Here is a 22,633-nt window from a genome sequence, read left to right on the forward strand (position 1 = left end):
GTACCATTCACCCTGTCTATGCTTTAAGAACTGATAATAATAGAAAATAATTACCCAGTTGCTCCATAACCAGTAGCTAAAAGGGGGAAAAGTAAATGTCGATTTGCGTCTCTGTGATGAACAATTTAAGTGTGAGGGGAGCCAGACACCCAGAAGGGACAGGGAGAGGTAAAGAGGAACGGGTCTAGGGAAGGAAGAGGAACGGGAATGGCAGAAGCCGGAAAGAGCCGAGGGGACAGGATCAGGGGAGGAAGGCAGAAGGAAAAGACTGCAGGTTTTGAGGTGACGTTGACACAGGTCACATTATGATTGTGGCAGGTAATTTTTGTCTTTTTTTTTTTTTTTGCCATTTGAATTGCTCCCTGGCTGACCTCCTCCCTAACATGTCGCAGCTCCTCTGTGAATGGACGTAAGCGCACTTGTGAGCGCTTCCTTCCGTGCTGAGCCTGCAGGGGCCTGACCAGCACCGGGCCAGGTTGTGAGACCCGGGTCAGGTTCCCTAAGCTCTCACAGCCCCAGTCACTGCCTCTGTTCAATGGGAACAATCACAGTAGCTCCCTCCTAGGATAGTGGTGAGGATCGGGTGAGGTGTCTGAGGGGCACCTGAAACATTGCTTGTCGCGGTGAATGTAAGCAGCTGTTTCTCAGATCACCGGCCTTGTTTTTATTATCATTTTTATGATGCTGAGGGTCCGATGGTGTCTAGATGAGAACCTGGCTTTTCCTGGCGGAGATGGGTGTTCCCCAGGAGGGCGGATATTAAACGCCTGGAATGCTTGACAGGACCGGAATGGAATTTCTTGGGAGATGAGGCCAGGAATGTGCTTGCCGTCTGACACTCTGTAAATTAATCCAGTTTCTCTCTTGCGCTCTCTCTTTTCTCTTCCTGGGAATGCATTGCCAACTGCAGGCACCCAAGTGGATGAGGGGGTCCGCTCGGCCAGCAAGCGCATCGTGGCACCCCCCGGAGGCCGTTCTAACATCACGTCCCTGAGTTAAGCGACCCCTCCCCAAAGAGAGGGGCAGAAGCAAGAAGAGATTTTTTTGAAGCCAAAATGGTACACCAATATTTAAGAAGGAAAGCGAATCCAAACAGTTGCGATCTAAAGAATCAATAAGCCTCAAGCCTTATGTTTCTCCAATGCTACACTCGCTTGCCTAGCTTTACGAATATTGCTTTGTTTTCTGTTCATGCATAGCCTTGATTGGTTTGACCCTGCCTCCCCGCATTTACGTGCATGCAATCAGACAGGCTACTAAGGTAAAAGTCTGCTATATAGTGTTGAGAGCGTGTGTAGTGCTGCATTTTATGACAAGGGGACAGACAAAGCTGGGATGCCAGGAAAATCAACAAAAGGGACGCAGTTATTTGGGGTGAGGGGGTGGTGGGAGCCCAGAGCGAGGCAGAAGGCTCAGAGGGGCTGGGGTAGGGCGTGGACGGGGAGGCGGGTGGGTGGGTGAGCATAAGGGGGCTTGTGTATTGTGTTGACGAAGCACGTTTGTTTCCACGGAAGATGGCTACTTGGGGCAGCCTGTCCCTTCATCACGGTCCCCAGGGGTCTGTGGAGAAGGCAGGCAGTCTTCAGGTTCCAGACTTAGTCACATCCCCTCCTAGATTTTATTCCTTTGAACATTTTATTAAAACACCAAAACCCAACCATTATTTTCACCTGCTTGATCGTGCCAGTGTTTGGTGGGGCCTCTTTCTCAGTGTTGCTTTCAAATTCTCCTCTTTCCTGGGCCGGGAAGGAAGAGAGGAGAGAGGAAAGCCCTCTTCTCTGTCTTGCCTGCCTCTTTGGTGCTCTTTAACAACAGGCCCTCGGGGTGGGGGCAGCCATGCTCACACACCTTCCTCAAAGCACACGTTGGAGATCCCCTCGCATTCGCGTGGCTTCGCGAACTGGGAAGAGCAGCGTGTGTTCGTCATCCCAAGTTAGGACGAGCCTCAGTGGGGCCCCGGGAAGGGCTTCTCTTGCTGCCGGTCAGTAGCCGATTCTTTCCGTCTCAAGATCCAGGCACATTCGTGATTGAAGAGGATTTTTAGTGCTTAGGTGTTCTCTAAGTTTTGCTCCGAACAGGTGATCTCAGTTGAGACGGGAGCCAAGCAAAGATATGGGAAAGCTAGTCTGTGGAGCTGAGGGAGCACATTCTGCGGCCGTGGTTCTGCTTTGCAGCCCTGAACCCTCTGTCGCCTCTTCTTTGAGCACATCCTCTGGGGGAGCTTTTTGTTTCCTTATAAAGCCTCCCAAGGTGAGTGGAAGTGACATGCAGCCTTGTGTGATGTGGCCCAGAACGGACGTGGAGCTCAATGTCCATTTCCCCGCCCTGCCACTTGTGAAAATTCAATGTTGGAGCAAGTTCTCTGAGCCAGATGAGGATCTGTAGAACTAAGGTCCAGAGGCAGAAAAAGTACATTCACCCTGGGATCAGATGTCTGTGCTTGGGGGATGCGGCCCGTAGGACCCTAACCGTGTGTACTAGGTACTTGGAAGAAAGAGAGCAGGCCTCAAACACCTTTCAGGTGCTCAGGAGAAGCTGTTCTCTCTGACAGCTGAAGACCAGAGAAAAGGGAACAACAACACATGGCTAAAAAGGAATTTGGAAATAGCCAAGGAAGAGGACTCCCCCTAGCCATCTAATTACTGTTCTATTCATGAAAATGATCATTTCTCCTCATAATAAGGAATCTTGCTATTTGAAGGCTTTTTCATGGTGCCTTTATTTTAAAGGAAACTTAACGGGAGCATGTAGCTCTTGATTTATAACTCAAAACACCTGAGGGCCTGTCGCAGAACTCAGAATGACAGTTTTGCGGGCAGAGGGAGATTGCCAGATCTGAAGCGTCTAAGTTACATATATACCTCATTGGCTGGGCTGTTCTGTAGGATGTGTTGCAGTACCAGCCACAACCACCAGGTGGAGGAAAAGACAAAAAACTAGTGGGCGCGTCCTCTTGTGTACCGTCTGCTCTTGATTCCTAGCCAGAGCCCAGCTCCTCCCTCCATGACCTCTCTAGGCCATGACAATAAATCCTTCATGGCCACATTGGTCGTCTGCACTGCACTGGGACTGCTGAATGAAGCATTCAACCAGCACTTCATATCCTACACAAGCTTTCCATGCTGTAGGAATAACGCTAATGCCTTCACCATGGGCAACGTGATCTGGGAAAGCCTCCCTTTCTTCACTTACTATAAGTAACTTCCCAAGCACAGAGATTCCTAAGAATTGCAGGAAAACTCCCTCTCTTTCCTTGACTTTGGTTTCTCGTACCTTGTTACTTGAGTTAAAATTTATATTCAAATGTGTCCTCTTCCATAAGGCACGTCAAAGAGCCCTCCCTATACACAGGGCTTAGGAAGAGAACATGATGCAAGTCACAGCTCTCTCAGAATTCACAGCATCTCATCCACATGTGGGAGGGCTTGCTGGACCTTCGTCTCCTGCCCAAGCTTTCTTTTGCCCTCTCGTCTCTTGGCCTGGCCCCTCTCTAAGGATGCCCTGGCTTCCCTGCAACAGTCTCACATTATTCCTTATCCAGATGGCAGTCAACTGGGGTTCTCTCTGGGAGGGCCATAATCTTGGGTAGTTGAGAAGGTATTTGTGGAATTGTTAGATCAGCCAATCCCGTAGAGGTGTTTCTTCTATTTCTGTTTTCTAAAACTGGCAGTTGTAGTCATCCCGAAAATGGGTTTTCTTCAAAGACCAGTCACCCTTTGGCCTTTTTCCTCATGCCTACACCCAGAGAGTCATGCTCTGCTGCAAAGGCCTTAATCCTAAGCCTGGACTTGCACTCACCCTGAGAGGCCCTTCCCCCACCAAACTTGGTTCTAGCCACAAGCTTCCCAGGCCTACCCCCTGGAAAACTCCAGCTTGAGTCCCAGATATACCCATGGGCTGTCCCGGGCAGCCAGCATTCATTGTACAAGTTCCCTCTTTGGAAAATGGTGTGTGGGTGTTCAGTTCTGTGTCTGGTGAATATGAACAGACCGTAAATCTCCCTGTGATCTGTGGTAGCTGTAAGGCAGCTCGGAACGTGAAGAGCTGTTTGGTTTGAACCGTGAAGAAAACTGTGTTTTGAGTTTAGCTGAGATTAAAGAAAAGTTCATCAAGTGACTGTTAATGTACACCTGGTTATTAAAATAACTATGAAATTACGGATGTTGTCGTCCAGCCTTCTTCTGTACGCGATGTGCCGTTTCACTTGCAGTATGAAAATTGCACAATAAAACTGACGTGCTTAATGAGGGGGGCAGATTTGATGAAAACAAGAGGTTTCCTGAGGAAATCTGGGGGATTTCTATCTTCTCAGTTGAGGTCGAGTTTTTGTTTTGGCCACAGAGTTTGATGACCGTTATTAGAACTTAGAATGACTGAAGTTTTTTCTGGGGATCATCTCATGTAAAACACCATCACCATTTGAGATAAGGTCTGGCTGAGTCCAGTACAGATCCTGACAGGGTTTCATCTGTTTTTTGTCATCTCCTTAAAGGTTTTCTGCTTTCCCTAAAAGCCTGGACTTTGAGAAAATTCAAACTAAGCATTTTCCAAGGTATATTCTTTTTTTTTTTCAAACTATATATGTATCATATATATATATATGTATATATATATATATAGTTATTTAAAGATTTTATTTATTTTTTGAGAGAGAGCCAGAGAAAAAGCCAGAGAGACAGCATGAGCCAGGGGTGAGGGGAGGCCGAGGGAGAGGGAGAAGCAGACTCCCCACTGAGCAGGGAGCCCACCTCTGGGCTTGATCCCAGGACTCCGGGATCAGGACCTGAGCCAAAGGCTTAACCGACTGAGCCACACAGGCAGCCCTCAAGGTATATTCTTTAACATACTGATCCCAAGTTGTGTAGGAACGTTGGCAAGGATTATTTACTAAGCTACACTAAGCTACTCCTCTGACAGTTGTAAGGTCATATCATCAAATTAAAAGCTATGAGAAATCTTCTAAGCCTTTCAGAATTTGTCCTATTCAAGGTTCTCGAACTTTTTGGCTGCTGAACCCTTCTATATCCTCTTTTAACATCCCAGTGACCTATTATGCTAAACTCTCTTTGGGGAAACACGCCTGGATCCACTTTCATATTGTATGGGATACTTCTCATTGCAAATGGCAGACTACTGTATGCACAAAATTTTTTTGAAAAGGGTATTTTAAAGTCTGGTGTAATGAGAACTTCAGGGATAGAACTGGGTTGACTGAAGCATAGCTCGGTCTAGAACGTGGTTTCTCTTAATCGCTTAGCCCTGCTTGCTTTTAGTAATTGCTTCTTCAGAAAACTTATGGGTGTGGGAGCAGAACTGGCCACTGGCATCCCCACGTTTTCATTTTGCCTGCCTAGCAACTCGGGAAGGAGAGAGGCTCCCTCACTAGGTCCAACCAAAGAGACCGATTCTGGTTGGCTGGCTTGTGACCTGTGTTCACCATAGGACTAGGTACCCTGGCCAGGACACTGAGACTGATGGGCGCCCCCTGGTCATGTGCCCAGCCCCAGAGCCACGTGAACCCTGAGGACTCTGGATCACACCCAAAACAACCAATTTGTGATACCAGATTTGGATACGGGGTGGGCAGAACCAGCAGATGGCCATGGTACCTTTCTCAAGCCTGTGGGGCCTGAGTGTTTTGCTCAGTGAAGAGCCTGTGTGTAGGTTGGAGCAGTTGGAGATGGCGATCAGAAGATGCTGTTTTCTTACTAATTGCTTGTATGTGTCATGAACCCTTCTTGCTTCTGTGGAACGTTGCTGTCTAGTACAGGGGCATAGAGTGATGATAGCTTTTGACACCGAAGCTTAGAAAACATCAAAAGCTACTCTCAGCACATGATTATTTCAGTTTGAGGTTCAAGGTTTGACCCATAGTCTCAGTTTGCAGCTTGAACTCAGGGTTGGTGAAATACCTGTCCCAGCTCATGACCAGGGCAGCAACTGAGCTCTCCTTAGGATTAGGGTGGGTTTAAAGGGCATGGGCAAAGCTTAACTGAAGTGAACTCAGGTTGCAGGGTTTGCAAGAGATGAAGCCGTGTTTAAAAAAAAAAATGGTGAAACAGACATAGACACTTTCACCCCACTGGGGGCTAGAGCTGTTCGGGACTGAGTCACACCTGACCAGGTGGGGGATGAGAGTACTTCAGGCATAAAAAGGTCTCTCTGGTTTCAAAGAAACTTTCTGGAATCAGCTCTGCTCCCATCAAGCCATCACAAAAGGGACACCAACCATGAGCAGGAAATGGGGGATGTAAGGGCCAAAGCAGGTGACAAAAATGAGATCACATACTTCAGGCTGTCACTCTTCAGAACCAGGAGTTCTAGATCTTGCTGTGCGCTCAGTTGGCTACTGGGAACAAAGCAGGGTGCCTGACATGGCCTGGACAATAGGGCACTCAGCATTTAGGACTTCAGAGCCCGCAGGACTTACAAGAGCCTACTGACTTCAGGATAAGCCCAGGGAACCAGCTGGCCTACTGGCTGCTAAGCTGCTGCGGGCCTAAAAGGAAGTTGCTTCCAGCTACAAGGATCCAGAGCTGCCCGTGACCCTCCTGTCCCAGGTTTGGAGCATCCACCTGCTGTTCTGGTGTATGGCATGGGGCAGGACGAAGATGCTGAAGGGTAGCAAGGCACAATGCTGAAGAAGAGGGGCACGGGCTGTCTTGGACAAGGTCAGAGTGAAGGGCAAAGTCTGGAATTCTGGGCTGTGCTCCCTAAGGTGTGAATGCTAAGGGGGCAGGCTTTTAGTTCTATTTGTGGGTCAGTTAAATTGTGCTGCATCCCACCCGTTCTAGAATATCATCTCTAATACCAGCTTGTCCCTGGTCAAGGACGGTCCTCACAGTGGGAAATGGAAGTAGGAACAGGTGACTTTGGGCACCCACAGCCCTACCTCTAGGACAAACAGTGACACACAGCTGACAAGGATCAGTGGCTTACTGTATACAGAAGACATTTTAATACACCAAGGCACATTTACATCATATCAACAGAAGCATGTGTCTCCCACCCCGTGGCTGCATGCTCACAATAGCGCAGATCACTGCAGTTTGGATTTTGAACATCAGTGTTCAACGTCAGTCAGACACACTGAGCTTGTAAGAAAGAGCAATCACAGGCAGACAGTAGGAAACAGGATGTTGTGTGGACAACGCAGGCACGACTGGCTACTGAAACAAACACGATGGGTTGCACGCCTTTTCGTTCGGCTGGTGAACGAAAGCCTTAGCATGACTGCATCATCAAAAGCAGCAACCCAGCTTCCTGACGGCTCCGTTAGCATCCGTATTTGCCCATCCAATCTAGAGAAGCCATGATGATCTACGGCCTCGTTGTTTCCGGTTAAAACTTGCCCATCACAAGAAGCTTCACTACGAATTAATGACCGTAATTCATTTAGCAGTGCTTTGTGCTGCTGGACATTCAGTGCTGCCCTAGCAACGACCCCAGCCAAAACCAGCATGGCCCTCGAGATGTGTTTGCCATTAGCGGGGCATTCACTTCCATGGAGTTCGGGGCGTGGGCAGGCTTACAGGGCTCGGGTGCCCACCCAGCCACGAGGGGCCGCTGAATGCAAGGGGTCTCTGCTGCAGGGTAAGAGTTATTATAACCTGGATGCTTCTGGTCTTGCTCCGAGTTTTCAGATGCTCCACACAGGTAAGGGAGGAAGCAGTTAGAAGAAGATGGTATGAATACCAGACAAAGGGCTGCGATACTCAGCTTGTTTTCTAAAATTCTGAGCCCTGAGCCCTGGTTTTCACACATCTACTAATTGATGAGACATGTTCCAACTGGTTAGGATAGGAACTTTGGGCCCAAGTTACGGAATAAAACCAAAGAATCTGATACCAACATCTAGCAATCATGGTACAGATTTAGGCCTCCTTCTGGTTTTTGGAAAACTTTTTCTCCTAATGTTTAAAATGTGTGGTGGTGGGAGGTGCTTATAATCAGTTGTTCTGCACTCTAGATGCAATGCTTTTTCATTTCTAACTGGAAACACATGGTGGGTCTGTAACCTGATTAGGACTGAAAATCCATCTTACCACTCTGAGGCTGTGCTGTCTAGTTGGTGTGTCCACGGTTCCTGAATGTCCACAGAGGTGCCTCGGGCACAGCAGGAACTCACCGGAAATAAAAACTAGGGGTTCACGCTACAGAGATGGTAGGGGGTTCCCATCCTGTTAGACATTGTACAGATGTGAAATGACACAGATGGCTGGCTCCCTTCCCCACGGAGAGCCTCCTGATCCCATTGTCCTGTGGCAAGTGTTTGCCGAAGTCTTTCCCCTGTGATGATACACACAAGGTCACAGCAAGAGGAGACACCAGGTGACTGGAGAGAGACGTCCACAGCGCATCAGGACTTGAGTCAAAACGCATGAAAGTTGCCAGTTGCTAAACATGCTAGTGATCCCTGACACTCCTGGGCTTACCAACCTGGAACAGAAGCGGGTCACCTTCCCCTTGCTCTTTTCATATATAATCAGAAACAGAGTCAGGGCCAGTGCCGAGTTTATATAGCGTTTGGAGAAAAGCAAAATAGCATGGGCAAATAATATGTGGGAAATGTAGAAAAACAGAATCAAACAGAAGGAAAGATCTGGTTTTAATTCTTAGCAAAAATATGGTTGCTCTTAAAGTAGAGAGGCACTGTTCACAGCTCTGCCAGAAATCCTGGGCCTGTTAACTCAGGGAGGAGAAAATCCTGGAGGCCAAGTTAAAATCCAGCATTGGCTTCCTACCCGTGTTTAATTGCCCGAGTGCTGCTTCCTTCCTTGGATGTCTGGTGTGGCAGGTGTGGGATCTGTTACTTCAGCCTGTTTTCTCTGTCTGGTCTTCCCTGTTGCCTCCTCTCTGCCATCTTGGCAAGGCCCTTCCTGTCTGTAAGGACAAGGCTCAGGTGATCTGAGCGGCATCCCTAAGTTCTGTTATTCCAGTCTATAAAAGCATATATAATCGGTTCCACATTTTGGTTCATCTGATACCGGCCAAAAATGAGACCAAAAATAAAAGACAAAAATCAAAGCCCCAAATGATGATTTGTTTCATTGCTCACTGCACCGGGCTTCGCCTAGAAAAGATACCAACCATGGTGTGGGTAATTTAAGGGAGTTTCCAAGTGTAAATTTTACTCTCTTCCAAATTCACCTCCCATTCTACTCAGACTATAACCCCTGTACAAGTAAGGGAGAACTTGACTACTACGAGGGGCACATGGTCTCAATGTGACAATATTAATTTCCAATCCTCTCCGGACACGGGTCTCTGATAAGAGGACAATTCGCTCTCAAGGAACGTAGTTACTAGAAGAAGGTGAGCAGTATGCTAATAACTGCTTCACAGCTGAAAAGCCCTGATGTGAAACATTTGCCCATTTCCATGGTGTAAATATTGCCGGTATTTACTGATCATCCCCAGTTTCGGCTGCCCAGCTTTACGTCACTGTCCAAGGGCCATGGGAACGACGTGCCCCCCAGGCTCTTGTTGGCTGACCTGAGCTGACAGGGTGCGCTGACCAGAACGCCACTGGAAGCCCTCAGAAATCTGCATTACTTCCAATCCGCTCCCATTCATTGCTTCCGGATTGAATTCCTTCTCCCTCTTCAATCAGATGGGGGCATCCTGACCTCTTTCTGAAATTCTCTAGCTCTGAAGAGCCTCACGCAGTCATCCCCCACCCGTCAGTGTCCATCCGCGCATTTGTCACAGTGTAGTTAGGATGAGTGGAAAAATAAATCTACATCTAAATATTCCTTTGAAAATAAAGAGAAAGGCTGTGTGGAATAGCAGAATGGGAACAGTAGAAAGGGAGAACAGAGCTCCGCTAGTATAACCCTCTCATCGTGGATGAATGACCCGAAGCAGACACCAGGGGGAAGTGACTTGCTCAAGGACACGTAGTTAATTCGTGGTGAAACAAGATCCCAGAGACCCGGGACTGTCGGTCTCTGCCATGCTGCCTCCTCCAAGGCGTTCATACACATTTTCTAGGGTGTATGAGGTGTGGAGAGCTGAGAACTACAGTCAGCAATTCCTGGCACGGGTGGGCAGGAAGTTCCTGGCCTGAGGTGTCAGGAAAGGTCCCAAGCAGAAGATGTGGAGGACTTCACTCCTTATTCTGGTCATTCTCCTCTTGTGGGTCTTGGGTTTGTTCCAAGGGTAGATTAGCTGGTCTTTTATTTAAGTCCCGTTTTACTCTTAAAAGAAAAAAGGAAAACAACAACAACAACCAGGGCTTATTGTTGAAAAGAAAAAGAAATGATTTAAACTTTGAAATGACAGAATTAAGCCCCACAATTAGAAAGTGGCACGAGCCAAGGAAACCATCTTAAACATGTCACTGATTTTAACTGTTTTAGTCCCATTCCTCTGTCCTTCCCTGAAACAGAAACTTGATGCTAAGCTTATTTACCTATTGCAATTTTTGAAATCTCATACGGGGTGTGGGGGGGGAAGGCTTCTGAATTTTCCAATTTTTCTATTATGGATAGGTATCATTTTTGATGTGAGAAAAAATTTAAAAATGTTTAAAAAAATCTCTTAAGGCTCTGTTCCTCCATCATCTGCTGGGCTGCTGTTGAACCAGGGCTTACTTACTTTTCTCTGTTGAAAATGATGAACTCCTTCCGGACAGATTCCAGATGCTCTTGAAGAAGGCACATCTTCTGGGGGAACAGGTGGGAGTGGAGGGGGAGAGAGATGCAGTTAGCGGACCAGTGGGGATCCTCAAACAACCTCCTGTCTGTTCACTGGCTCAGATCTCAGAAGCGCCAGTGTATCTTCCAAATGGACACTATCTGAAAATGTGTGGCAGGAGACCCAAATAGAGTAATAGGGGAGCAAATAAGGAAGAAACTGCCAGAGGACAAAACATGTCCGCTCTGCTCCCCACAGCAAGGAAGATGTGGGTTATGGTTTATGAGCTTGATGCCTTTCAGCCTCTCAGCCCATGAAGAAACAATGGCTTCGAAGTGGGTGGAGATGCGGGTCATTGAGCCAGTTACCTACTCACCAGTCATCTCCTGGCCTCCTGTGAAAGGTTGGGAGGTTCTACTTGGATTTAATGAACAGCCTGGAAATACTGAGTTCTGGGGGAATGTTCCCCTCAACAACTGTATTGGGGTTGAGTAACTATACCTCAGGCACAGTGAGCAAAATATTTGTGACTTTCTCACAGACATGCAAAACATTTGCTTTGACTTTGTGCTATCCAGTTTTCAACATCTCTTGATGACTTCTCCATCATAATGAGAAAATTTAACTTCAAAATGGTGATAATCATGAGGCCCAGGACAGTGTCAGACCCAGATCAAACGTTTTACATGTCTGCAATAAAATACTTCCAAATGACTTCTGATGAAAAAAATATTCCCTGAGGAAAAAATATTTATTTATTCATTCATTTTTTTAAAATCTAGGAATTAGGAAATAGTAAGTCTTCAAGTACTAGAGAATTTTCTTTCCTGTGTGAATGTTTAGGTGATAGAAGAGGCAAATGAAAAGGAGAAGACATTTCAGAGGAGTGGGGAGGGGAGCAAGACAAAGGAGAAAAAGAAGACTCTGCTACACTTACTCTTGTTCTCAAAATGGGGTATTTGTAACCTTGAGGGTTTCTAGTATCAGTCATGGGAGACATGAAACTATGGGGTAAATACAATCTGATAGAGCTTCTTGGCAGCAGTTTTACCCCAAGAGTTTTATTTAAAAAACTTAAATATTTATATAAATAAAAGTATATGGCTTATAAGTAGTGTTCCTAGAAACATCTTTATTAGAACTGTTATTTTTCCCCTAGTTTTATTGAGATATAATTGGTACACAGCCCTGTATAAGTTTTTTTTTTAAGATTTATTTATTTATTTGAAAGAGAGAGAGAGAGCACATGAGAGGGGGGAGCGCCAGAGGGAGAAGCAGGCTTCCCCCTGAGCAAGGAGCCCGTTGCGGGACTCGATCCTGGGACTCCAGGATCATGACCTGAGCCGGAGGCAGTTGCTTAACCAACTGAGCCACCCTGGCGCCCCAGCCCTGTATAAGTTTAAGGTATACAGCATAAGGACTTGTGAAATAATCACCACAAGTTCAGTTAACCTCTACTGTCCTATAGATTAAAAAAGAAGAAAAAAATGGTTTTTCCTTTTGATGAGAACTCGTAGGATTTACTGTCTTAACACCTTTCTCTAGACCGTAAAGCAATGTTAGCTGCAGCCATCCTGTTGCACTTGACATGCCTGGTGCTTATTTATCTTATAACTGAAAGTTTGTGCCTTTTGACCTCCTTCATCCTATTACCCAAACCCCACCCCCCTGCCTCTGGTTACCCAAAATATGATCTCTTTTTCTATGAGTTCACTGGTTGGTTTGATTCCACATATAATTGAGATCGTATAGTATTTGTCATTCTGTCTGACTTATTTCACTTAGCAGGACACCCTCCAGATTTATCCGGGTTGTAGCAAATGGCCAGATTTCCTTCTTTTTTAAAGGATGAATTAATATTCGTGTGTGTGTGTGTGTGTGCATACCACAACTTTATCCATCCACCCATTGATGTTTCCATGTCTTGGCTATTGGAAATAATGCTGTGGTGAACATAGGAGTGCAGATAGCTCTTCAACACAGTATTTGTGTTTCCTTTCGATAAATCCTCAGAAGTGGAATTGCTGGATCATAGGGTAGTTCTAGTTTTAAATTTTTGAGGAACCTCCAAACTGTTTTCCATAGTGGCTGCGCCAATTTACATTTCCACCAACAGCGTTTAAGGGTTCCCTTTTCTCCACATCCTGGACAAAACGTGGTATTTCTTGTCTTTTTGATGATGGCTATTCTACCAGGTGTGTATGGTTTCGATTTGCATTTCCCTGATGTTTAGTAATGTTGAGCACCTTTTTGTGTACCTGTTGGCCTTCATGTATCTTCTTTGGAAAAAATGTCTATTCAGGTCCTTTACCCATTTTTCAACTGGATTATTTGGTGTTTTTTGCTGTTGTTGTTGTTTTTTGTTTTTTGCTTTTGAGTTGTATGAGTTTTATACGTTTTTGTATAATAACACCTTATCAGATATATGATTTGCAAATATTTTTTCGCATTTCATTAGTTGTCTTTTTATTGATGCAGTCCTACTTGTTTATTTTGTTCCTGGTGCTTTAGGTATTATATCCAAAAAATCACTACCACGGCCATTGTCAAGGAGGTTTGTTCCTACCTTTTCTTCTAGGAGTTTTATGGTTTCTGGTGTACATTTAAGTCTTTAATCCATTTTGAGTTAATTTTGGGGAGTTCATTTTTGTAAGATCTAGGAGTCTAGCTTCATTTTTTTACATGTGAATGTCCAATTTTCCCAGCATCATTTATTGAAGAGACTGTCTTTTCTCCATTGAGTATTCTTGGCTCCCATGTCAAATATTACTTGATGGTATTTGTATGGGTTTATTTCTGGGCCCTTGATTCTATTCCATTGGTCTACGTTCCTCTGTGAGTACCATACTGTTTTAATTACTATAGCTTTGTGGTATAGCTTGAAACAAGGATGTATTCCTGCTTTGTTCTTCTTTCTCAGGATTGTTTTGCCTATTTGCGGTCTTTGGTGGTGCCATATAGATACTACGATTTTTTTATTCTACTTCTGTAAAAACCCCATTGGAATTTTGATAGGGATTGCACTGAATCTATAGATGGCTTTGGGTACTACAGACATTTTAACAATATTAATTTTTCCATCCATGAATACGGGATTCCTTTTCATTTATATGTGTTGTCTTTAATTTCTTTCATCAATGTCTTGTGGTTTTCAGTATATTTTTCACCTCCTTGGTTGAATTCATTTCTAAGTATTTTATTGTTTTTTGATGCTATTGTAAATGGGATTGATTTTTTTCAGGTAATTCATTGTCAGTATATAGAAATGCTACTATATGGTAATTTTGTATCCTGCAGTTTTACTGAATTCATTGATTAGATCTAACAGTTTCTTGGTGAAGTCTTTATGATTTTCTATATATCAAATCATGTCATCTTCAAATAGGCAATTTTACTTCTTCCTTTCCAATTTTGATGTCTTTTATATCTTTTCATTGCTTGATTGCTCTGGCTAGGACTTCAGTGCTATGTTGAATAGGAGTGATGAGAGTGGGGACCCATGTCTTGTTCCTGATCTTAGAAGAAAAGCTTTCAATATTTCATCACTGAGTATGATGTTAGCTGTGGGCTTTTATATATGGCCTTTATTAAGTTGAGGTATGTTCCTTCTATACCTCATTTGTTAGTTTTTATCACGAACAGACGTTGAATTTTGTCAAATGTTTTTTCTGTGTCTCTTGAGATATGATTTTTCTCATTCAATTCTATCAATGTGATATATCACATTTATTGATTTGCATATGTTGAACCATCTCTGTGTCTCAGGGGTATCTCCCACTTGACCATGGTAAATGTTCCTTTTAATTTACTGCTGAATTTGGTTTGCTAGGATTTTATTGAGAATTTTTGCATCTGTATTCATCGGGGATGTTGACCTGAAGTTTCCTTTTCTTTTCATGTCTTTTTCTGGCTTTGGTGTCAGGGTAATGCTAACCTCATAAAATGAGTTTGGGGATGTCTCTTCCTCTTCGATTTTTTGGAAGAGTTTGAGAAGGATTAGTGTTTATTCTTCTTTAAATGTTTGGTAAAATTCACCAGTGAAACTATCTGTCCCGGGCTTTTCTTCGTTGGGAGATTTTTGATTACTGATTCAAATTCCTTACTAGTAATTGGTCTCTTCAGGTCTTTAATTTCTTCCTGATTCAGAATTGGTAGGTTGTATGTTACTAAGAATTTTCTTAGTAAAAAAAGCCCATTTTTTTCTAGGTTGTCAGTTTGTTGTGTATATAGTTGTTCATAGTGGTTTCTTATGCTCCTTAGCATTTCTGTGCTGTCTCCTACAGAGAGGAGTTGTAATGTCTCCTCTTTCATTTGTATTTTATTGATTTGGGTCCTCTCTCTTTTTTCCTTGGTTAGTTGAACTATACTCAAAGGAAAAAAAAAAACCAACCTTTAGGTATTTATGTATAATATATATCATATATTAACAAAACATATATACATACATAAAATATTGTATTAAAATATATGTAAATTATGTAATATGTTCATATGTTTGTTTATGTATATATGCTTATATAGAATATATATAAACAAAACATATTTATATAAACATATAAAGATTTATATACATATATATGGACATATAAAATGTTACTTAAAATATAACATGAAAAAGATTTAAAATATTAACATTTAAAAATATTTTTAACCTTAAAAATCAAGATTAAAATCAACTAAAATGTAGGAATCCATGTGAATTTTTTTTTCTATCACCTAATTCTGTTTTACTTAAAGATATAAACTAGACACTGAGAGAAGAGTTTGTGATCTGGCACTGTAGACCCCACGAGTTCCCCTCCACACGGCCCCACCCTGGTCCTTGAAGCATTCACATTCAACATGTTCTCTTTCCTCTGCTTTAGGTGAAAAAGTTTAAGAAGTTCAGTGACATGGATAAGTCAACAGCAGTAGCCAGAAAGAGAAGATGAGGGAAAGGAGGGGGAGGCAAACAGAATGGAGGGATGAATGGGTCTTATGTGAATGAGAAGGAAAAGGTTGGTTAGGACTCTTCGAACCCGCTTCTCAGGGATGAGCAGAGCAGACAGCTGGTGTGCATGGAGGTGGCATCAGAAATATCTGAAGGATTTGGAGCAGGTGGAAATCTCAGGAGGTAGTAAAAGAGGACTTTAAGTTATTCTTTTTGGTTCTATACTTCAAAGTTGTTGATGAGCAGAGAAGGATGAAGGGAGAATATTCTGGAAGCAAAGAAGTAGAGGCATCTGACATAAATAGGAACAAAGTAGGAACATGGGAAAGGAAGAAGTTAGGAATCAGGATGTAGAATGGAAGAGTAAAACATAATAACTAATCATTTTGCCGGACACGTTACATGTACTAATTAACTCAGAACAAGTCTTTGAAATGGGTACCGATATCAACTCCATTTTATAAATGAGAAAACAGGAGGAAAGGGAAAATTGTAGTGCTTTTACTTTATTTAATCCTATCCCGGGTTCTGCAGCAGTGGATCTCAAGCTTAGCTGCATATACAGAATCACCTGAAGAACGTTTTCAAGTACTGATGCCCAGGCTACACTCCCAGATTCAAATGTAACTGTTCTTGGGTGGGACCCAGACACCAGTATACTAAAAAAGTTTTCCCAAATGGGTTAAGTGTGATGCTAAGGTTGAGAAGCACTGATGCAGCAGGGACCTAGAGGAGAAGTCCAAGGGGTCATATGATAAGATTTCAGCATTATATAAATCCACAGCTTAACACAGTTAATGGTTAATGTGCCTTACTAACATTGTCTTACTTCCTCCTCAGATCAATTTTAAGAGGTAGGTCCTATTCCTATTCCTATTTTTTTTATATCTGAAGGAATCAATCCTTACAAAGGATACATGGGTTAATGTTTAAACCATTACATTTAAAAGAATCACACAGCTATTTGCTAAGTAGCCACTACACACACTGCCTCATCTAGTCACAATAGGAAGAAGGGATGACAGCTCTTAACTGGAGAGAGGGGACATGTGCTCTCTCACAGATTTTCAAGTCTATCAAAGATCAATTTGCCACCATGCTAGTTGCATTAGCATTGACTGTTCAACACGTAGAAGCCATCGTTGCAGATAGATGCACACCCACATTCTGTCTTTTAACAAGATAATTCTACCCCTTTCTTATCCTTATTATAAGTTTAGAGCATTTCAAGCCTGACTCTTTCTGCTCCATACTCACTAACGCAATTCCATGTCATAGTCTAGAAGCACACAGAACCTGCTAACGGTGGGTGAAAGAAGTCTACGTGATTACAAGATGAAAAGAAGAGGATGTTCCTTCTCCCTTACAGCGACAGGATAAGAGATCTTCATCATGAAAACAAAACAAAAACAAAACAACACACACACACACACACAAAAACAGATGCTAGCAGATATTTCTAAGAAAGTCTCTTGTAAGACTTTTGGACTTCAGAGGTTGTTAATAAGCCCTGTGAAAATAAGTTCTACCCTCTAGTGTGTCTATGATGCCGAGTGGATCACTTCCTTAATAACCTGTGGGCCTGGTGATAGTAGTCCCATTTATATCCCTTTCTCCTAAGATGTAAATATCTACATAGATTATCTTTACAAGTTGAGAAGGCATCTGAGGCATGACTCCCCTTACCTCTTTTCCCACATGAGAAAGTTAAAAAACAAAAACAAAGCAACTCTACTAGAGTTACACATATTTATGTAAGTATATGCATAAATATTTATAGAACTATATATTTATATATGTGTATATGTCAAATATATATTATTATATAAACATAAAATAAATATATACAATAAGATATATATAAAATATTACAATAGGTTTTATTTTCCCATGCACAAAACTGGCATTGTAGGGCTTTTCCCCTTAATAAAGCTTTTTAGGATATATATATATATGCCCATAGGATAAATGTATCTTGCAAATTCTCTCTCTCTCTCACCCTAGCATTTCTTGGAACAATTTTTTTTTTTCAGAGAGAGAAAGAGAGAGCAGGGGTGGGAGGGGCAGAGGGAAAGGGAGAGAGATAATCTCAATCGCTGGGTGTGGAGCCTGACGTCGTGGGGCTCGATCTCACAACTCTGAGATCATGACCTGAGCCGAAATCAAGAGTTGGATACTTAATTGACTGAGACACCCAGGAGCCCCTCTTAAAAAAATTTAACCAAAACAAAGAGACCAGATAAGACACAGGTTAAAAGGTTTGCAGGATATTTAAAGTACATCTTTAAATGAAAATGATGGCTGTATTAATACAATTAATTGGGCTAAAAATTATGTTTAAAATTTCCATTTTAATGAAATGCCAAATAAAAAAGCAGATGGAATGTAGAGAAGGAGAAGATAAGCCAATGGGTTTGTCAAGCAGATGGAATGTAGAGAAGGAGAAGATAAGCCAATGGGTTTGTCGTGCATGTTTTTTCCCAACCAGGAAGCAGGCTTTAAAGACTGAGGGAGTAGGGGCGCCTGGGTGGCTCACTTGTTAAGCATCTGTCTTAAGCATCAGGTCATGATCTCAGGATCCTGGGATCGAGGCCCGCATCGGGCTCCCTGCTCCCTGCTCAGAGGGGAACGCTGCTTCTCCCTCTCTCTCCCTCTCCCACTCCCCCTGCTTGTGTTCCCTCTCTCACTGTCTCTCTCTCTGTCAAATAAATAAATGAAATCTTTAAAAAAAAAGCTTTAAAAAAAAAAAGATTGAGGGAGTAGTAAGAGACCATGCATTATCACTAAAATCATCACAGTTGGATTGCTGACCTCTTTTCCAGGTCAGATCTGGTTCCAGATCTGGTTCCTCTAGGTTGAATAGAGGTAGCCACACAGAAAACAAAGGATAAGGGCATTTCAGGACTGGTATATCCTGAGAGTATAGAAATGCCTTCATTATTTCAAAACAAATGAAATGGCAGATGGTTGCCAACAGTAGGAAATACCTGTGCTGTGTTCAAAAGGCCTGGACCAGAAGAGGAACCAGATCAAATGTTTGCTCTTCTGGAAAACCTGTCTTGACCCTCACTCAGGACCAATGAGTAATTCCCAGAGCACTTTGTACCTCTAAGGGCAGCAATGACTAGAAAGTCAGAGACATTTCCTGACACAGCAGGCACTTTATAATCATGTATTGAATGAATGAATGAATGAATGAACAAACATGGTAATACTGTAATGAGCTGCTAAGATTGATCCTCACATTTTTTTTATTAACAATGTATCATTTGCTTCAGGGGTACAGGTCTGTGATTCATCAGTCTTACACAATTCACAGCACTCACCATAGCACATATCCTCCCCAGTGTCTATCACCCAGCCACCCCATCCCTCCCATCCCCCTCCACTCCAGCAACCCTGTTTGTTTCCTGAGATTAAGAGTCTCTTACGGTTTGTCCCCCCTCCGGTTTCATCTTGTTTCATTTTTCCCTCCCTTCCCCTATGATCCTCTGTCTTGTTTCTCAAATTCCTCATATCAGTGAGATCATATGATACTCACATTTTTAAAACCTTGATGTTTTCAAAGAGTAGATAGAGTGCTATTTTGAGATTCACGATCTTTCTGATTCTTCTTTGGGAGAATACTAACCTTTACTGTGAAGCAAAATAATTTTTATTTTTAAACTTAGGGTACCAGATTAGAAGGAACTAGAACAGAATATTAGAATAGGCAGCTCCAAGCTCCCAACAACAGAAACAAAAAACAAGCAGAAACTGTCAGAGCTAACTTTGTCAGAATTCTGGAAAGCAATCAAAGATTTTCTTTAACAACCAAGGAAACACTAAATCAAGAAAAAATGCAACTTAAAAAATGCTCCTGGTGTTCAAGGAAACCTCTGTCAAAATATTAGCTAAACACAATCTAACATAACAGGAACTTCAGGGATGACACATGGCAAGGAATACGGTGTTTGCAAAAGTAGTTTGTAAAAGTTACTTTATAAAGGACAAGTACTGCCTTCAACAATCAAAAAAGAGCAAACCCTACAAAAGGAAAGATTCTGATTTCTAGAGGTACTTTATTATAATACTCAAATGTCAGGTTTTCAAATAAAATCACAAGGCCCATTCAAAGGAACAGAAATTATCCCTGAGGATGTCCAAACATTGGATTTACTAAACAGAGACTTTATTTATTTATTTATTTATTTTTAAGGTTTTTTTTTTTTTTTTTAAGATTTTATTTATTTATTTGACAGAGAGAGACAGCAAGAGAGGGAACACAAGCAGGGGGAGTGGGAGAGGGAGAAGCAGACTCCTGGCTGAGCAGGGAGCCCGATGCGGGACTCGATCCCAGGACCCTGGGATCATGACCTGAGCCGAAGGCAGACGCTTAACCGACTGAGCCACCCAGGCGCCCGAGACTTTATTTTTTTAAAGATTTATTTATATACTTGAGAGAGAGCAGCATGAGCAGGAGGGGCAGAGGGAGAGGGAGAGAGAATCTCCAGCAGACTCCGCCCAACACAGGGCTTGATCTCACAACCCCAAGATCATGACCTGAGCTGAAACCAAGAGTTGGATGCTTAACTGACTGAGCCACCCAGGCACCCCCAAATAGAGACTTCAAAACAACTATCTTAAATATGCTCATAAAGGTAAAGAAACCATGGAAGGAAACCATATGTTAGGGTACAAAACAGTCTCAATACATTTTAAAAGATTAAAACCATACAAATTATCTTCTCTGACCACAAAAAAATGAAGCTAGAAATCAACAATAGAAGAAAACCGGAAAATTCACAAATATGTAGAAATTAAACAATGCATTCTTAAATAGCCATTGTGTCAAAAAAATCACAACAAGAGTTAGAAAAAACTTCAAGATAAATAAACAGAAATACCCAAAATACTAAGACTTAGGGGATGCAGTGAAAGGCAGTAATCAGAGGGGATTTAATAGCTGTAAATGTCTACCTTAGAAAAGAAGAAATATCCCAAATCAATAACCTAACTTCATACCTTGATGAATTAGAAAGAGAAAAGCAGGCTAAACCCAAAGCTAGCAGAAGGAAGGAAATAATAAAGATGAGAGCAGAGACAAATGAAATAGAGAATAGAAGAACAACAAACATCATCACTGGTTCTTTGAAAAGATGAACAAGACTGACAAATGTTTAGCCATACATAAAGAAAAAAAGAAAAAAGATGCAAATAACTAAAATCATAAATGAAAGTGGGAACACATGACTTCCAACCTTACCTTACAGAAATAAAAAAAAACGAGGGTGAACAACTGTACATCAACAGATAACATGTAGATGAAATGGACAAATTTCTAGAAAAACAAATTACGCTGTACATCAACAAATAACATCTAGATGAAATGGACAAATTTCTAGAAAAACAAATTACGCTGTACATCAACAAATAACATCTAGATGAAATGGACAAATTTCTAGAAAAACACAAATTACTACAAAAACTTTAGAAGAAATATAAAATCTCAACAGACCTATAACAAATAAAGAGTAATCTACAAGTAAAAATCTGTAATAAGAAACTTTCCAACAAAGAAAAGTCCAGGACCAGAAGACTTGAGCAGTGAATTCTACCAAATGTTTAAATAAGAAATAATACCAATCTTTCTCAAACTCGTCTAAAAAAAAAAAAAAAAAAAGACGAGGAGGGAACACTTTCTAACTCGTTCTATGACCCAGCTTTACCCCAATACCAAAACAGCTAAAGACATCAAAAGAGAAGAAAATTACCAATTTTCATTATGAATATAGATGAATGAATCTTCAACAATGTTCTAGCAAACCAAGTCCAACACTGTATTAAAAGATTACACATAATGAGCAAGTAGGATTTATCCCAGGAGTGTGAGAATGGTTCACCATAAGAAAACCAGCCAAAATAACACATTGCATTAATAGAACTAAGAAAAGAAAAATGTGCAAGATTATCTCATTTGACCCAGAAAAAGGCATTTGACAAAATTCAAGACCTTCATGATGAAAGCACTAAAAAAACCTAGGAATAGAAGAATACTTCTTCGGGCGCCTGGGTGGCTCAGTTGGTTAAGCAACTGCCTTCGGCTCAGGTCATGATCCTGGAGTCCTGGGATCGAGTTCCGCCGCATCGGGCTCCCTGCTCGGCAGGGAGTCTGCTTCTCCCTCTGACCCTCCTCCCTCTCATGCTCTCTGTCTCTCATCCTCTCTGTCTCAAATAAATAAAATCTTAAAAAAAAAAAAAAGAAGAATACTTCTTCAACAAGATAAAGGGCTTTTACAAAAAAACATACAGCTAACACAATACTCAATGGTAAAAGGTACTTACCCCTAAGAGCAAAAAAAAAAAAAGGCAAAGATGCCTGCTTTTGCCATTGCTATTCAACAATGTACTGGAATTTCTAGCCAGAGCAATCAGGGAAAGAAAAGAATTAAAGGCGTCCAAACTGTAAAGAAGAGTAAAACTATCCTTATTTGTAGATGACATGGTCTCATAGATAGAAAATCCCACGGAATCCACAAGGAAGCTGTAGGGCTACAAAATGAGCTCAGCAAAGTTGCAGCACACAGAATCAACAAAGAAAAATTGGTTGTTTTTCTGTATACCAGGAATTAACAATCCAAGAAGGAAATTAACGATTCCATTTCCATAGTATCCAGAAGAATAAAATACTTAAGAATAAGTTTAACCAAGGAGGCGAAAAATTTGTACTCGCAAAAGCTGCAGAACATTGCTGAAAGAAATGAAGGAAAAGACAAATGGGGTTTGGGGTAACAAAAAATTTTGGAACTGAAGAGTGGTGGTGGCTATACAGCAGTGTGAACGTACTTCATGCCACTGAATTGTACACTTAAAAATGGTTAAAATGGGAGGGGGGCGGAGCAAGATGGCGGAGGAGTAGGAGACCTGGATTTCGTCTCCTCTCAGGAATTCAGCTGGATAGGGATCAAACCATTCTGAACACCTACAAACTCAACAGGAGATCGAAGAAAGGAATAGCAACAACTCTCTGAACAGAAAAGCGACCACTTTCTGGAAGGTAGGACGTGCGGAGAAGTGAATCCGAGG

The 22,633-nt window shown here is 42.2% G+C and overlaps 2 protein-coding genes across 3 annotated transcripts in view; one reads left to right on the forward strand and one right to left on the reverse strand.

The window, feature by feature from the left end:
* Positions 1 to 4,157, forward strand: part of DPYSL3 (dihydropyrimidinase like 3) — a 104,664-nt gene extending 100,507 nt beyond the window's left edge. For both annotated transcript variants that reach the window (XM_081826883.1, XM_081826885.1), the window contains exon 14: positions 911 to 4,157. In XM_081826883.1, coding sequence (XP_081683009.1) covers positions 911 to 999 — 89 coding nt within the window. In that variant the 3' untranslated portion in view covers positions 1,000 to 4,157. The remainder of the gene's footprint in view (positions 1 to 910) is intronic.
* A 2,792-nt stretch (positions 4,158 to 6,949) lies between these two features.
* The window catches only part of STK32A (serine/threonine kinase 32A), a 116,376-nt gene continuing 100,692 nt past the window's right edge, over positions 6,950 to 22,633 (reverse strand). Inside the window, exons 12-13 of the mRNA XM_081826886.1 lie at positions 10,600 to 10,664; positions 6,950 to 10,199 (exon numbers count right to left, since the gene is read on the reverse strand). Coding sequence (XP_081683012.1) covers positions 10,109 to 10,199; positions 10,600 to 10,664 — 156 coding nt within the window. The 3' untranslated portion in view covers positions 6,950 to 10,108. The remainder of the gene's footprint in view (positions 10,200 to 10,599; positions 10,665 to 22,633) is intronic.

Source organism: Leptonychotes weddellii, chromosome 7 (assembly GCF_054177405.1).
Source record: "Leptonychotes weddellii isolate Sample4059 chromosome 7, ASM5417740v2, whole genome shotgun sequence".
Classification (NCBI taxonomy): domain Eukaryota; kingdom Metazoa; phylum Chordata; class Mammalia; order Carnivora; family Phocidae; genus Leptonychotes; species Leptonychotes weddellii.